General features: G+C 49.8%; 2 protein-coding genes across 2 annotated transcripts in view; one reads left to right on the plus strand and one right to left on the minus strand.

The window, feature by feature from the left end:
• TTC9C (tetratricopeptide repeat domain 9C) overlaps positions 1 to 15,970 on the plus strand; it is a 395,268-nt gene that overhangs the window by 140,432 nt on the left and 238,866 nt on the right. The gene's annotated exons all lie outside the window — the stretch shown is intronic.
• Positions 456 to 13,215, minus strand: USP21 (ubiquitin specific peptidase 21). The gene is made up of 12 exons (XM_063316792.1): positions 12,402 to 13,215; positions 8,578 to 8,637; positions 7,763 to 7,886; positions 6,614 to 6,725; positions 5,294 to 5,431; positions 4,691 to 4,755; positions 4,019 to 4,122; positions 3,712 to 3,798; positions 3,078 to 3,156; positions 2,460 to 2,567; positions 2,077 to 2,191; positions 456 to 1,169 (listed from the first exon to the last, which is right to left on the minus strand). The coding sequence occupies exons 1-12, from the start codon at positions 13,188 to 13,190 to the stop codon at positions 1,082 to 1,084; spliced, it is 1,869 nt and encodes a 622-aa protein (XP_063172862.1). The 5' UTR covers positions 13,191 to 13,215; the 3' UTR covers positions 456 to 1,081.

Here is a 15,970-nt window from a genome sequence, read left to right on the forward strand (position 1 = left end):
GTTACGTACAGAGGCAGTAACCAACCCGAAATCAAGACACTGAAGCCTGCCACATCATACTGCCAGCATTTCTGTTCTCTGACTGTTGGCAATCTCGGCCACTTTCACCCAAAAGAAAAGGAACTCTTTCAGGTTTCAGACAATTCTATTCCAGGTGGCTTGAAAACGGGATCTAACAATTCATGGACGACAGCAATTCCAGACACGACTGCTTAATGGAACCTCCACACTCAGGCACAGTATACCTCGCCTTACCAGTTCCTGGGGAGCAAAAGTTTGTCTGGTTGGGAAGGTTCTTCTTAGCAAGCGTCAGATGCTGGTTCAGTTAAACTCGGAACCGACGGTCCAAAATTCTCCAGGGTGTCAGCCAGGCACATTTCCCACAACTCAGCCCCCTTTCCAAAACCCCTTCAATTTCAGGATTCCTATCCCTTCCCCAAACAGAAGCAAGACCATTTTTTTTTTGTTAAATAAATTTATTCACAAAAAGTGTCAAGCTCTTCATTTTTCTCTCGGTCATCTATGTACAACAAAGCCTTCATTATGTAGAAAGTCGTTAAAACCAAGAATGACACCCCAGTCTCTGACTGGGGGAATGGGGTGTACTAAGCACACCTTATTTTGGCCCTGAGGGTTGGGGGGGGAGTAGAGAGGAAGGGGGAGGGCAAAATGGACGCGTAGACAAGGAAAATGCTGCTTCGCTCCACGTCATGTACTGTATCACCCTCTGAGGCTTCAACCACCCACAATCCCCGTGTTCCTATGAGATCCACGTTTCTCCCCCCCGGCTTGCCTTAAAATTCCAGGGAGTGTAGGAGCAGAAAAACCCCACAGAGGCACAAAAAAAAAAAAAAAAAAGCCGAAATAAACCTGGATAAAGATGTGGGAAAGAGTTGGAGAACCAGGCCAGTTGGCCTCTCGAGAAACTAACCTGACGCGGTAATCGTTTGTTGGTTTTATTATTCTTTTTTTTCGCCACTGTTTTTTCCCCCCTTCTTTCTTTCAGTGTTAAAAGACCCAAGCGCCAGTCTCTGAGGTAAGAGGGGCTGAAGGTCAAAGGGCTGCGAGTCAATACTTTTTACTACTTCTTCCAGTGCAAGTCATCCAGCTCGTAGAAAAGAACGTAACCTTCGCTTGAGGGGACCTGGTTCTCACTGATAGGTGACACCCTGCCAGAAAGAGGAAGAAATGGGGGGAGGGAGAGGAAGGAAGGAAGGAAATCACATGAGAATATTGCTTCCAGATGCATGAAGCAAGTCACACTGAGCGCTTTTTGGCTTGTTGAGAAATACAGATAGTCCTCACTTAACAACCGTTCATTTAGCAACTGTTCAGACTTACGACAGGGCTGGGAAAACCAACTTATGACCCGTCCTCACACTTATGACCGTCGCAATGTCCCCACAGTCACGTGATCGTGTTTTGGGGGCTTGGCAACTGGTTTGCATTTACAACCGTCGCAGCTTCCCCCAGTCACACGAGCGCCATTTTCTACCTTCCCAGCCGGCTTCTGGCAAGCAAAACCAGTGGGGAACCACGTGATTCGCTTAACCACCACATGGTTCGCTTAACTGCAGTGATTCGCTTAATGACCGCTGCAAAAAGACTGTAAAACTGGGTCGGATTCGCTTAATGACTTCACTGAGCAACTGAAATTCTGGTCCCAGTTGTGGTCGTTAAGTGAGGACTACCTCACTTCAGTGACTTTCTTAGTGTTTCTGTTTATATTATTAAGTCAGTCATTTTTAACCTGCCAAGTGGCTAATCTGAGGTGAGAACTGCAAAAGTCTGACCCAGCCATTGCTATCATTTCCAGATGTGGCCAAGCCTAACATCTGAACGTGCCCGTTCAGTCTTCTACCACAACGGTGGAATATCTACGTTCTCAAGGCTACGAGGCTATTCCTATCCCATAAGCAGGTATTTTAAATAACAGAAGTTTCCCCCATCAGGCAGTGAGTACGCGAAACGCAGCATTATCGGATGTTACTTTATTTTAATGGGTTGTGTTTCTTTACGGATTGCTGAGAACGGTGGCCCACGCACCGTTTAACGCACACGCCGTGCCTTGCTTACCGGGAATCATTGAACACCCGCCAGCCAGACTGATCCTTACAGAAGGCCGTGTAATGACCGTAATGGACGCTACCGGAGTGATTGCACAGGGCGTAGAGGTTGTACACAGGGGTGCCTTCGAAAGAGAGGAAACGGTGTGTCATGTACACGAATACCTACAAACCTCTGCTTCCCGGATCCCCAAAGACAGTCTTTAAAGACAGATTTGACGCTACTTATGAGGTCATCCTTTCCATTCGCGGTCGGATGTGTTTAAAATGAACTCCCTTTTTAAAAAGCCAACTTCCTGGATTGGATTAACATTAAGAGTCTGACTGGCTTTGGCAACCAGCGTCTTGGACGATACCCAGAAGGGACTGCCCCCAACTCAGGGCACAACTTACCAGCCTTTTCGCTGGCAAACTCCTTCAGGTTGAGCTGCTGGAGGGGGAAATCCACATACACAGTACATTTCTTAATGGAATAGCGGGTGGTGGAAAACCGATTGAGATCTGAGGCCACAGGGGTTAAGGAGCGGGTAGCTCAGGGCTTTGCAGATGTTGATTTTATCCAGGTGACGCACAAAGGCAGGCTCGGCTCGGGCCTGACTGCTTTTTAAGCAATGCTAATAGCTTTGTCACTGTTTCTCTTAAAAAGTATATTTTTAAAAATATTTAAAAATCCATACGCACTCAGGCCAATGCAGCACCACCAGATGTTTCTCCTAAAACGGCGGTCAATAGATGGCTTTTTATCTAGAAGCAAATTAGAAACACCAGTTCCACTAAGTAGGAACGGTATGAGATCTATACATTTCCTAAGAGCTTCTGTTCCTCTCTGGGACAATATTTAAAGATGACTCATGTTCTAATTCACCTAGACTTCCGGCAACCCCCCAGTTGCGCCCGGAGACTCTCACCAGCAGCTACAGCCCTCCAACACTTCACACCTCCTCCCTCTTTATCCTGCACTTCTCCCCCAAAGAACCAGGAGAGATGGAGAAGCAAATGTGGAAAGGATACGTAGCACAAGGATGCGGGGAAAGCGCTGGAGAGTGAGCTTCTTGGTGCTTCGGGTCCTCTGTCGGCATTTGTCACATACCTATGCGGAGAGAGAAAAGAGTGAGTTTGGTTTGGTGTAAACTTTTTAGCAATAATTACTAAGACTGAGACTTGCCCACTTTGGTTCTTCCCTCTGCCATTTGCTATGTATTGCTGGTGCAGCCTCTCCTTCCTCCACCTCCTCATGTATTGCTGGTGCAGCCTCTCCTTTACCACCTCCTTATGTATTGCTGGTGCAGCCTCTCCTTTACCACCTCCTTATGTATTGCTGGTGCAGCCTCTCCTTCCTCCACCTGCTTATGTATTGCTGGTGCAGCCTCTCCTTCCTCCACCTCCTCATGTATTGCTGGTGCAGCCTCTCCTTCCTCCACCTCCTTATGTTTTGCTGGTGCAGCCTCTCCTTCCTCCACCTCACAATTTACCAATTTCACCCCATACTCACAACAATAATAAGTACTGACTAAAGCCAGATATTGCAATCAAAGCAAGCCAGTATGACTTGGGACTACATTTCTAATCTTATGGATTGAAATTTCGTCAGCACATAGGCAGACAGGGAAGAAGGTATCCCCGATTAATAGAGGGAAAAGTTTACCGGTGCGTTTTCAGAATCCAGCTCCTCTTCTTTGGTGAAAAGGCTGAAACAGTCGAGCAGAGAGACCTTCCCACCAGCGAACCCTTTCTGTGAAATCCAAACAAGGATTTTATTGAAAATATCTTCTGCCTCGCTGTTTCCAGACTGAAGCTCAAATACAGCTTGTACAAGTTAGCACACAGTTGTATATCCTGTTTATAATCACATTTGTATCCCATCCTTTCCCCAAAAGTGGCATACATGGTTCTTGACTTCTCCATAAAGGATAAAGTGGGTGCCTTCCCCGCACGATCCCATGGAAACTGACCTTCGGGATAGGCAGGGAAAGGTCACAGAAGACTTCGAAGGTGGTTGACCGATAGCCGCACGCTTGACACTTGAGACAGCTCTTCAACTGGCCAACGAAGAGGTCTGGGAGAAAGAGGGAGGGAGGGAGAAGGGTGGTACTGTTACCGCGAGGGTCAGCATGGAAGCACTATTTGACTTGGGATCAAAATGGTTTGCTTGGCAGACCTGGAACAACAGTATCCATCCCCAACCCTGATCCTGTGATGTATTGACCCCTATACCAAACCACCTATGGGTGTTAAAGATGTGGGGTGCCTCTCCCACTGACCAAGGGGTCATTCTAGGCCAGTGTTTCTCAGCCTTGGCCACTTGAAGATGTGCGGACTTCAACTCCCAGAATTCCCCAGCCAGCCTTGCAAGGCTGGCTGGGGAATTCTGGGAGTTGAAGTCCGCACATCTTCAAGTGGCCAAGGCTGAGAAACACTGTTCTAGGCCATTACTTGCAGTTGCAACATTTTCTGAAGTCTAGCTCAGAAAAGGCACCTTTTTAGGCCAGCTTTCCCTAACCTGCACAATCTCTCCATCGTTTTCTTTTTTCTTTTTTTCCCAGTTCATTGAAGCTAAAGGCAATGTAGGATTAAAAACATGCAGTCTCCCGAGACAAAGAGCTTTGGGGAGAGAGTCTCCTCACCTACTATCTTGCTGTCTTCTCTTTCCAAGTAACGTTTCCACATCTGGTTGGCTTGCTCATCGTCACTGGAAGAGGAACAGAAACCCAAGGGGGAGGGGGGGAAAAGAGGAGATCTACATTGAGAGGAAGGAAGGCCAGGTGATTAGGGGCCAAAACGGAGCGGTCATTTAGCAATATCGATGCCCGCACACTTTGTGAAACAAAGAACGTAATTTAAGTTTTTTATGACAAGTTTAAAAAAATACCCAATAGTACCAAAAGAAAGAGAAAGCCGGCTAACTACAAAAAAAATACAAAAACAAAATAAAAAAGGGTTTTCTAAAAAAAAAAAGAGAGAACCTAATTAGTAGCCCACAACAAGAAGGAAAACAGGGGAAAAAAAGATTATAAAAAAAATCAAAGCATTTACCTATAGAGTAAACAATGTCTGAAAAGTTCAAACTAACAAAGGAGGGGAGAAAAAATCCTCCATTACTGTAAAGTCCCATGAAATCTGTGCCAAAGGGAACAAATAACAGTGTGGCGCCAACGCTAACCGAGAGATTAAAACGGCTTCTTCTGTCCGGTTCACCATCTGATATCCTGTTTCTGGTCCACGCTCACCTCAAAGTTTCGGATTCCTCTAGTACCGAGGGCCACTTGGCATCCGAGAGGATGCAGGGACTTTTCCGCCCCTTCCGATTAATCTCCACATGCAGCCGGTCCATGAGGAACTTCAAAAACTCCTGAGCATCTTGCTGGCTAGAAACAAAAGGGGACAAAGAATAATAAGCTGGCTTATTTTCCAAGACAAAAGCGTTTGATCCTAAATCCTTCCTTTAAAGCAGCTCAGAAATTTCACAGCTAGGGAGTACAAGACTGGCCTCTAATATATTACAGGTCTGTAAAAGGAAACTTCTAACGCTTGCTACTGGGCAGCCCTCCCCACCCCAGGAGAGATAGACTGGCTGTTACGAAAGTACCTCTGGCCCACAGTGCTAAGCTATGATTTCTTTGAGCTTGTTTCCTGAAAACATCACAACCAACTTGGTTCACATGTCCTAAGTCACCCTTCTCAAAGCTCAGTGCCTTCCGCTTTGAGGCACTTCGGCTCCCAGAATTCCCCAACCAGAACATCAGGTGCTGAGGATTCTGGGAGTTGACTTCCCACCTCAGGAGGGCACCCAGGCTGAGTTAAGCTTCTGTTAGTTATCCTGCAGCTGCCTTCCCCAACTCAGGGCCCTCACAATGTGCTATGGATGGATGGATCACTGGTTATGCTGTTCCTGGATTGTGGAAATCCAGTGCATCGGATCTGGAAGGGACCGGGTTAGGAAAGAGAGCCCCTTTACAATTTTGTAGTATTTCAAATATCAATCTGTGTTAGGTGGGAGTGAAAATGTCTTGCAATGGTTCCTAGCATTTTTCCATCTCTGAATATCCAAGGCAGAAACTCACATCTCTTTCTTCTGTATCGCTGTTTACAAGTGTCTTAGACCAACCTTTGCTTTCAAGGAAGGCAACGGCCCACACCAGTGTTTCTCAACCTTGGCAACTTTCAGATGTGTGGAATTCAACTCCCAGAATTCCCCAGCCAGCATGGAATTCTGGGAGTTGAAGTCCATGGATGCTGGCTGGGGAATTCTGGGAGCGGAGGTCCACACACATCTTAATAGTTGCCAAGGTTGAGAAACACTGGCCTACACCATTGTAGACAGCTGAAGCTCAACTTAATCTTTGCTGCAGAGAAATCCTGATTTGCTAAATAATCCAATTGCGGGTGATCGAACAAAATTTCAACCCTTTGCTCTGAGCCCAACCGTCAACTCGGAGGGGGAGGAGAGGGACTTTGGCCCCAATGTGTGTCTGAAAGGACACCTGGAGGGTGTTCAAATCAAGCAGCTAGAATGCACCTCGGAGGTCAGGAGACAGGGCTTCCCTCACCTGTATCCTGTAAAAGACGGAACGTATTTCTGAAAGACGGCCTTGAAGCGGCTGGGGTTGGCGGCCTCGGTGGAATCGGGGTGCCACAATGTGGCGATGACGTCTGCGAAGGCTGGAAAGGAAAGGGAAGAGACCCCAAGCAAGGGGACACACCCACAGGTCAGTTTTCCCCCTTCCTCATTCCAACAACCAGCAGCTTGCGCAAAAGCCCACAACCACCGTTTTTCTGCTTTTACAGATACCGGGCGACAGAACGTTAGAAACTATTGTTTCAAGAGGCCTTCTCCTGCCTTGCAATGGTTTAATGAACGGCTGAGGTGTTGCGTCTCCTTCCTGCTTGGGCTTCCAAAGGCATCATCCCCCCTTGCAGAAGCGCGGACTTGGCAATCGTCTCCCGTGTTCCAGGCTCGGCCGTTTTGATGCACCCCCCTTAAGTAGGCTGACCATGCATACCGTTTTAAACAGGACAGTACCCTTTTTTCACATTTCCTGACCGTCCCGTCGTTTTAATATAAATGTCAATTTTGTCCTGTTTTTTTAAAAACCGTTTACTTAAAAATCTGAAAGTCCCCAGAAACCTGTCACTGGTGATTGGACAGGTTTCGGTGACGCTGCAGTGAGCCGCGAGGGAGCTCAGTATGTTCACGAAATAAAACTTTTTCACTTTAATGAAAACAAAAAACTTTTTATATGCACAGTAATCTGTTTCAGGACCAGCAAATGGACCTTACAAACCCTTTAAAGCTTTTTTTATCGTCTTACTTATTCATGAATACGGAATATTGCCTAAGTTTAACCCCGTCCCAGTCTTGCCATCCCAGTGTCCCATTTTTGTCTCAAGGAAATATGGTCAGCCTACCCTTAAGCCCTTGGTTGAGAGGTGTGTCTTACTTGGCAACCTGAAGCTAAAAACAGCCCACAGGTGAGCGAGGGGAGAGGATTGCCCTGGCATTAAGCCCTCTGATTATACATACAACCCTTTGCTTGAGGCCAAGGTGCTTATATAATCACGGCCAACGAGACTCCGATTAAGCTCCCCTGGAGACCAATTTAGTTTTCTTGGCTCTCTGCAGCCATCTGGTTAGGCAACCTCTACCCGCAGGAAAGAGAAACGGGGCAGGAGGGAACGTCCCACCATGCCCTTTTTACCTTCAGTCAACTCCTGCTGGGTCCGGAGTGTGCAGGGCTGCTCCTGCCGAAATTCCCGTCGGAGGCAGTAGTCACGCAAGGGCTTGGTGCTGCTCAGGCACTGCAGCACCGCGTTCATGAAGCACTGGGAGGGAGACAGAGGCAAGGTGAGCATTTTGACCCTTCTTTTACTAGACGGCTTGGAAGGAAGGGCAAGGCCAGAGAGCGATGACAGAGAATACAGTCAGAATACAGAAGAACACCGAAATGTACAGAAGAAACACTTAAAAGGGGAGGAACATTTCAGCAAAACAGCTACATTCCAGCAGTGTACGTTTTTTCAGTCTCAGGGGACTGCCACGTTGATCCTGCGCGCAGTGCCAAGTTGGAAGCCACTGCTCCAGCTCTGGCTTCAGAGATATTTGATATATTGGGGAGGCAGCAGCAGGGGCTTACGGAGGGGAGGAAGACGGCAGCGATCAGTGTCCTCAGCCTCACAATGCCCAGATGCACTGGGGTTGCTACTTCCGGATTTACCAGCCAGCGTGGGCTTTGGCTGAGAATTCTGGGAGTTGTGGCCCCACGCAGCTGGAGGCAGCGACACTGGGCAGCACACAAAAGCCAAATTAGCCAAGGATGCTATGCTGCAACGGGCACCAACGGGCAAACGTAGAACAAGCACTTCCCAACCCTCCAACTCCAGCCAGATTAAGATGTCCCGCGAGAGCAAAACCTTACCTTTCCCCAGGCACTTAAGAAACCTTTGCAGCAAAGTTACCTTCACGTGGCAAATGGGGGGGTGGGGTGAGGGAGACCCACGGCATCCTCTTGCTTACCGTGTTGCCAAGGTTGCGGAGACCTATGTGCCCAGAGCCCAGTAGGAGAGTGTGATGGGTCTGGAGGGAACAAAAACAAGAGAAGACGAACGGATGGCAGGTTTGTTGTGACAGCCTGTGTAACTAGGTTAGCTTGACTGACGTCCCCGTATCACGTTATGCGAAGTACATTCATATTTACGGATACACAAATACAGCAGTCCAAGCCAGGTGAACGTAGCCGCCTTTACGAGATTGCTGCAAGATGCCCTGCATCACACGTCAGGATGGACACCTCGCCAGCCCCTTGATTGCTCCCCTCTGAGCCACCACGGACGCTGCCTCAAATAAATAAAACAAACATCCCGGCGCAAACCAGCTGCAGCTCCCCTCCCAGCCATCTCGCAGACGACATCAAGCAAAGCACAGCAGCTTCAAAGGAGTCCTCTGCAGCATTAAGTTTTGAAGATTTCAAACAGCCCACCATCACAACGGAATTCTCTTACTGCCCCATCACTTGAAGCACGTTGTACTTTAATCCGACATGCAGTTGGGAAAACGGCTTGGGCCTCATCTGAAGGCCAGGACCAACAAGCCACCATGTGAAATGGTGAACACAAAAGCCCCCGATACTATTTAAATCTAACCTTTCACTCAGCCCAAAGGCGGGCAACTTATCACCGTTGGTTGTTAAGAACTTCCCAGCCAGTGTGGCCAACCATCCAACCAGAATCTGACCAACTGGGAAATTTGATCAGCAAAAATGACCCCCAGGCAATACCAAAGCTGGTTAGATTGGCATTGAATCTCACGTCGGTGCTGGTGGTCGGACACTGTTCCTTCCGCCACAAGATAGTTTGGGCATCACAGAGCAGCTGTCCCCCCTATTTAGAGGGAAGCATGGAAGAAAGAGCCAGAGAGACTATCAGGATCAACTAAGGCAGGGGCCTCATTCAGGGTTATGTTAGGGCTAACAGAGGCACTTATGAAGGGGACTCACCCTAAGGGGAACCAATTCTCTTCCCTGCTCTGCAGCCTGGCACCAATTTTCTGACCGGTGGTAGGAACTGAGATTCATGGTGTTACCTTGCTGGTCATCAGCAGGAGCCCCATCACTGCTGTATGGACCACCGACTCGGAGATGTCTGTCCCTTGGCCATTAAGTCTCTGCTTGGAGCACAGCGTGCGGTGCAATTTCTGGGGCAGCTCCACCAACGTGGCCCCCCGGACCTCCGGCATGGCTCCCCGTCTGATCCCAGAAGCTGGCCAACGTGGCACACCTCGCCCCAACCAGTGCCAAGTGGAAAAGGGCTGCTGGGCCCTCCCACCCGGCTCTATAAGCCATCAGCTCATTAGCCAATCCCATTTCTCCCGGCTATTCTTGGCTGTTCTGGAGGCTCACCGCAATGGGATTAATTAGCTGAGCGCACAACCGGCAATGTGGAGAGAACGACGGAGCGAAGAGGAGAAAATAAAATACAAATACACCATCACAAACACTTAGAAGGCGATGCCAGTGACTACCATGGTCCTGGGAGAGATCCGCAAAGGGCCTAAAATGCCTCTGAATCTTGAGCCGCTACAGCCAGCTGCCCAACTTTGGGAGAGGGACCAAAGGGACGTTCCCTCTGTCTCCATAGACAGTTGCCCCAAATGCAGAAGGTTGTATAGATACACAAGTTGGCAGAGATTGCAAAAGAAAGTCCCCCCTGGGGGAATTAATTAGAGGTTACACCTTTTGCCAGCGCTGGATTCACAAATGAGTTGGGGAAATCGCTTGGGAAAACCAGGCTTTCAGTGGGGATCATGGATACACAGCACAGCAAAAAGAGGGCACCCTACTCCTGCCAAGTGCCCCAAGAGAGGGTAAACAAATGAGAGATGCACCACCAATTAAAAGGAGGCAGAGGGAAACATTTGAGAGTGAAACTTCTTTTAGCAACCCCACCCCCCGGAAGACTGAAAAGAAGATTTGGGGGAGACATTTGTGATACCTTATGCGTGTTGTTCCATGCGGGTTTCTATGGAAACAACGTACTTTTTGTAATGTTATTAGCAACAATACCTTCCCTTCCTCCCTTCCCCAAATCTGCCTTGCGCTTCAAAACTCAGAGGCTGCCAAGGGCGTCACCAGAAGAAAATGGAACGATTCCATGATCTGGGTTTGGATCATCTGCCCACGCAACTAAGGTGTCTTCTGAGTAGGGCAGTGACTGGCTAAATAAGTAAATAGTCAATAAACATAACGAAGCTTAGAAATGCAACGGCGCTGAGGTTCCTTCCGACAGCCGAGAATCTTCGCAAGCGTCCCCCTGATCTTCCGCACACAGTCACAAGCCCAGCGAGAGCGAGCGAGCGAGAGACTCAAATGAGAGGAATGGAGTGGGACGATACGGACAACCATCGGCCACAGGGAGCCACGCCTAGCATGGGGGCCTTCACAGCTGTTGGCCCACGAGGCTGGCCCTTGCCAAGTCAGCAAGCTAGATGTTTCAGGGACTGAAGTCCCCCCAGTGGAGAACGCTGCCCTTTCTCTCCTCCAGCATTAAAATGATCCAAGATCTTTTGTGGGTCTCCCTCTCTGGGAGGATGAACAAAACAGTTAAAACTTGCTGAAGCTGACCACACAAAAATTGCAACGGAGCCACCTGAGATCTGACCAAGAATCTATTCTGTACTCTCTAACAGCCGACCCAATGCTGCTGAGAAGTCACGAAAGCGGTTACTCTCTCCAGATGTCTGTCTCCGACACTCAGTGTTTAAAGGTACAGCGATTCTGAACACGGGGGCTCCACTGGAACCACGCACGACAGACTTATTGTCATGCCATCACAGACTGGTCTTAACCCCCTTTGAAATCAGCTAACCTGACTGGCCGACGCTGCGTCTCTTCTTAAGCTGGCCAAAGTTACTAGCTTGCCCTTTTTTTTATTATCTTCCTTAGTAGTGGCCGCTCAGCATTTCTACATTGGTCAAAAGGTAGGTAGGGGTGTGTGTGTGTGTGTCCTTTTCCTCCTCCATACAGAGGACAAAAATCCTGAGTGAGCGAGTTCTTTTAGAAAAAGGCTTTCATTTAGGCAGGCTGATAGAAGAGGAGCAGGGCTGAGAGATTTGCTTACTTCCCTTCTCAATCAGCACAGAAATCTGACCGACCGGCAAAGGAGGAATGGAGAGATCGGCTTCTCTGCAAATCCACTCACGCCCCTGCGTGGAATTTCCCCTCCCCTATGGGGCCTGGGAAGAGAAGCCTGGTGTAGTGGTTAAGGCACTGAGCTAGAAACCGGGAGGCTGTGAGTTCTAGTCCTGCCTTAGGCACGAAGCCAGCTGGGTGACCCTGGGCCAGTCCCTCTCCCTCAGCCCTAGGAAGGAGGCAATGGCAAACCACTTCTGAAATCTTGCCAAGAAAACTGCAGGGACTTGTCCAGGCAGTCGCCAGGAGTCAACACTGACTGGAAGACACCAAAAAAACAAAAAAAAGGTTGGAGGGGGGGACTGGAAGGGTTATTAAATAGGAAGTTGCCCTGGCCCTCACACACATTTTCTGCAGCCCTACAGAGCCTCCTGAGATTGCTGCTGAAATTGGCAATGCCCCGCTGACTACTGGCTGGGAAGCACAATCAAAAATGGCATGTTCATAAGCCTAGGAAAGGGGAGGCTCCCACCAAAACGGGAAAAACCAGACGGTATATCAACCCAATCCCCCCGCGCATTGCCACCATCCACTAGTTTGGCCGCTGTAGCTCCTGGCTGCCCCGAAGTAATTTTCCAAACGTTCTGGCACCTTTCCCACCCCTCTGCGGCATTCAAGCTGGGGTCTGCAAGTATTACGCTTAAGAGTCCCTTACAGTTGCCTTCTCCTCCAGCCTGCTCAGAACAGGGGTCTTGCTCTGAGGCGGGCTCGTTGACACCAAGATGTCTTGGGAACGAGAGTACTCGGTGGCCTGCGGGTCGATGGGGCAAGTCCTCAGGTAACCTTCCGTGCGAACGGACAAGAGCGGGGCGGTGGGCCTCCCATCCAGGCCGGAGGTCACGTTGACCCTCCGGAGCGAAGAACTCCTCTTCAGGGCCAGGGCGCCCAGGCCAAGCTTGTGGCTGCACGAGGGGCTGCGGTCCCGGAGGGTGAGCCGGTTCAGCACCGCGCTCAGCTGCTCTTCGCCACGGCTGCCGGGGTGGCTCAAGTCCCCGATGCTGATCGACTTGGAGCGGAGCAGGTTGCTTCGCCGGCACTCGGAGTCCGGCCCGCCGAGGAGGACCCCGGGGGGCATGGTGAAGGAAGTGCTGCCGGAGACCATGCTTGCCTGGGGGCAACTGGGCACTCGGAGGGCGTGATCTGCTTTGACCGGTCCCCGGCGGGAAGCAGCGGCCCGCGGCATGTCGCAGCGCTTCGAGGTCCTGCCTCGCTCCAGCTCCAGCTTCTTGCTCCGGTCATCCAAGTTGCTCGGCCTGGGCGGCAAAGGGCGGAGCTTCGATGTTGCGGAGAGCCCGCTGGAGAGGGCTGAGGAGGGGCAGCAGCCACGGTGCTCTTGGCTCGGGGCCCGTGGCCCGTTGGGAAGCTTGGTGGTGGCTTTCGGCTGGGAGGTGATGACAGCTTGTTCTCGAGCCCGGCTCATGCGATGTTCGGAAGCTTGGGGCATTGTGGAGAGAAGGATGAGGAGAGCCCTAAAGCAGGATTGGGAGAAGAGAGGAGAGGGCAACGGTCACCCGGGAGGAAAAGATCAAGGGAGCAGCCCAAGGCTTCTCAAGGCACCCAATTCTAATTTCGTAAAGACAGCCCGGAACACGGATACTCAGTGACGGTCCAGAAACTAAGGCTGGGTGAAATGAATTCCCGGCAACACAATACCCACCTCTCACAAGCCGAGAGTCTCTCAACCCCACTGGCCCCTTCTTCACACCTCACAGAGGTGGCTGACTGCACGAGGGTTCCCCTTTGCTGTGGCCCTGTGAAACAGAAGAGGAGGCCAGGCTCATACAGGGCTCCTGGTTCACAGATACCCTGGAGCAGTTAAGCCATTAAGCAATTTCCCTACTGAGCAGATGGGTGAGAATTACTTATACAGGTAGTCCCCACTTGACAACCATTTGTTTAGTGACAGTTCGGACTTACGATGGTGCTGAAAAAACTGACTTGTGACCAGTCTTCACACTTACAACCGTCGCAGCGTCCCCATGGTCACGTGATCACAATTTGGGTGCTTGGCAACCAGTTCACATTTATGACCGTCACAGCATCCCGTGGTCACGCGATCGCCATTTTCAACCTTCCCAGTCTGCTTCTGGCAAGCAAGCTCAATGGGGAACTGCATGATTCACTTCATGACCATGTGGCTTGCTTAATGACTACCACAATAAAGGTCATAAAATTGGGTCAGATTCGCTCAATGATCGCTTTGCTTCACAACCACAATTCCGGTCCCAATTGTGGTTGTTAAGTGAGGCAACCTGTATTACGAAAACGGGAAAATGCAACATTTGGGTTGGCTTATATCAAATACACATTTAGTCCATGAGCAGAGTTCTAAAAGTGGACAGCGACATGCTCTTCATACAGGCAGTAGCAATAAGCCCCTTCTCTAGAAATCAGCACAGAGATGCTATTTTTAGCTTCAGTGCCAATAACTGTCATTAGATCTTTCCTTCAGGATGGCTCTACTGCTCCTTAAAAAGAGAGTTAATTTGCAAGAGCAGCCACAGAGGCACGCTGGACAGGAAACCACACAATCGGCAATCAATACTGCGACAAATTATGACAATTAACAGACCCTTCCTTCCTGAAAAATACGCTGGAGAGAGCCGGGGAGGAAAAGAAGGATGAGAAGAAGGATCAACTGCAATCTGAATCCCACTGCCTAAATTAATCAGAATCTGAATCTAAGTGATCAGATCTAACCGGAAACCCCCCAAATGGACCACGGAGCTGCCCAGAGAACTGTTCAAAGGCTGCTTACTAATATTCTTAGTACAGAGATGGGGAGTATTAAGGGCAAGAGACAATTAGCACAGAGATGTTTTGTTTTCAACTTTCAACTTTATATGCCCTTACTGAAGTACTAAGCATGGGAGCACTTTCCTAATGGGGGTTGCAGATACAGGTAGTCCTTGATTAACAACCATTCATTTAGTGACGGTTCGGACTCACAACAGTGCTGAAAAAACCGACTTACAACCAGTCCTCACACTTACGACCATCACAACATCCCTGCGGTCACAAGATCATGATTTGGGCGCTCGGCAACCAGTTCACATTTATGACCGTTGCAGCATCCCGTGGTCACGTCATTGCCATTTTCGACCTTCCCGGCCAGCTTCCGACAAGCAAAATCAATGGAGAACCGCGTGATTCGCTTAACAACTATGTGGTTCGCTTAACAACCGCTGCAAAAAAGGTCATAAAATCAGGATTCGCTTAATGACCACTTCACTTGGCACCTGAAATTCTGGTCCCAATTGTGGTCATTAAGCAAGGACTATCTGTATGTTGAACTGCTCTGGTCAACATGGCTGGGAATAATAGGAATTGTAGTTCCTGGTATCTAAAAAGGGCCACATCAAGGGGAGGTTTATTGGGGTTTTGGGAAGCTGTGGGGTTGGGGGGAAGGTGGGAAGGAAGGAAGGAATCTTATTTGTGTATACAAGGACCATTATTATTACCCTCTCGCGTTATCCCTCATGCATCCCCAGGGGCTCACCAGCATTTTATCCTGGTTAAGTTCAATTATGGCTCATCTAGAAAAGTTAACACGCCCTCAGGCACTGTTGCTTGAGCTACTTTAAGCTGAGCTGAGGTGCAGGACTGTACTGAAAGGCAAATGAACTAAGCTTAAGTCTTAACCCCTCACATCAACTTCACACAACGGTGCAGCCCTCTGCTTCGAAGAGCATCATGCTGGACGCCTGTAAAGCGCATCCACCTGGGGCTCTCCCTTGGTACTCAGCGGTAGACTGCAACTGCACACGGAAGCTTCCCTCGGCAGTCGCCGGCCCCTGAAACACCCTCCGCTTCCCCGGCGTTGTCTCCTGCATCCCTCTCAGTCTCTTTCCTGCCATTAGCTCACCCAATCGCTCACATGGAGCCAACTCGCTGGCTCTTTCTGCAACGCGCCTACCCTGCAGAGCTGACTTCTGCAACTGGCACCCTCCAGACACCTGGAGAGCCCTCCCAGCTAGGGGATGATGGGAATGGTAGTCCTGCAAACCTGTAAACCGTCCCTGGGGTGGGGCGGGGGGCGACCGATAGCAGGAAGCGATTTTTTCCCCCCTCCCTGCCAAGGTCTTGCAGCCCCTCTCTCACCCGCCATTCCCCAACCTGGCGCCCCCCAGCGCCTTTGCGCTAGAGACCACCGCCCCCATCTCTCTGGCACACAGACAGCCTCCACAGCCTGCGGCGGCGATGGGAGTTGTAGTCCTCCGCCTC

This window comes from Candoia aspera, chromosome 17, assembly GCF_035149785.1.
Source record: "Candoia aspera isolate rCanAsp1 chromosome 17, rCanAsp1.hap2, whole genome shotgun sequence".
Taxonomy (NCBI): Eukaryota; Metazoa; Chordata; class Lepidosauria; order Squamata; family Boidae; genus Candoia; species Candoia aspera.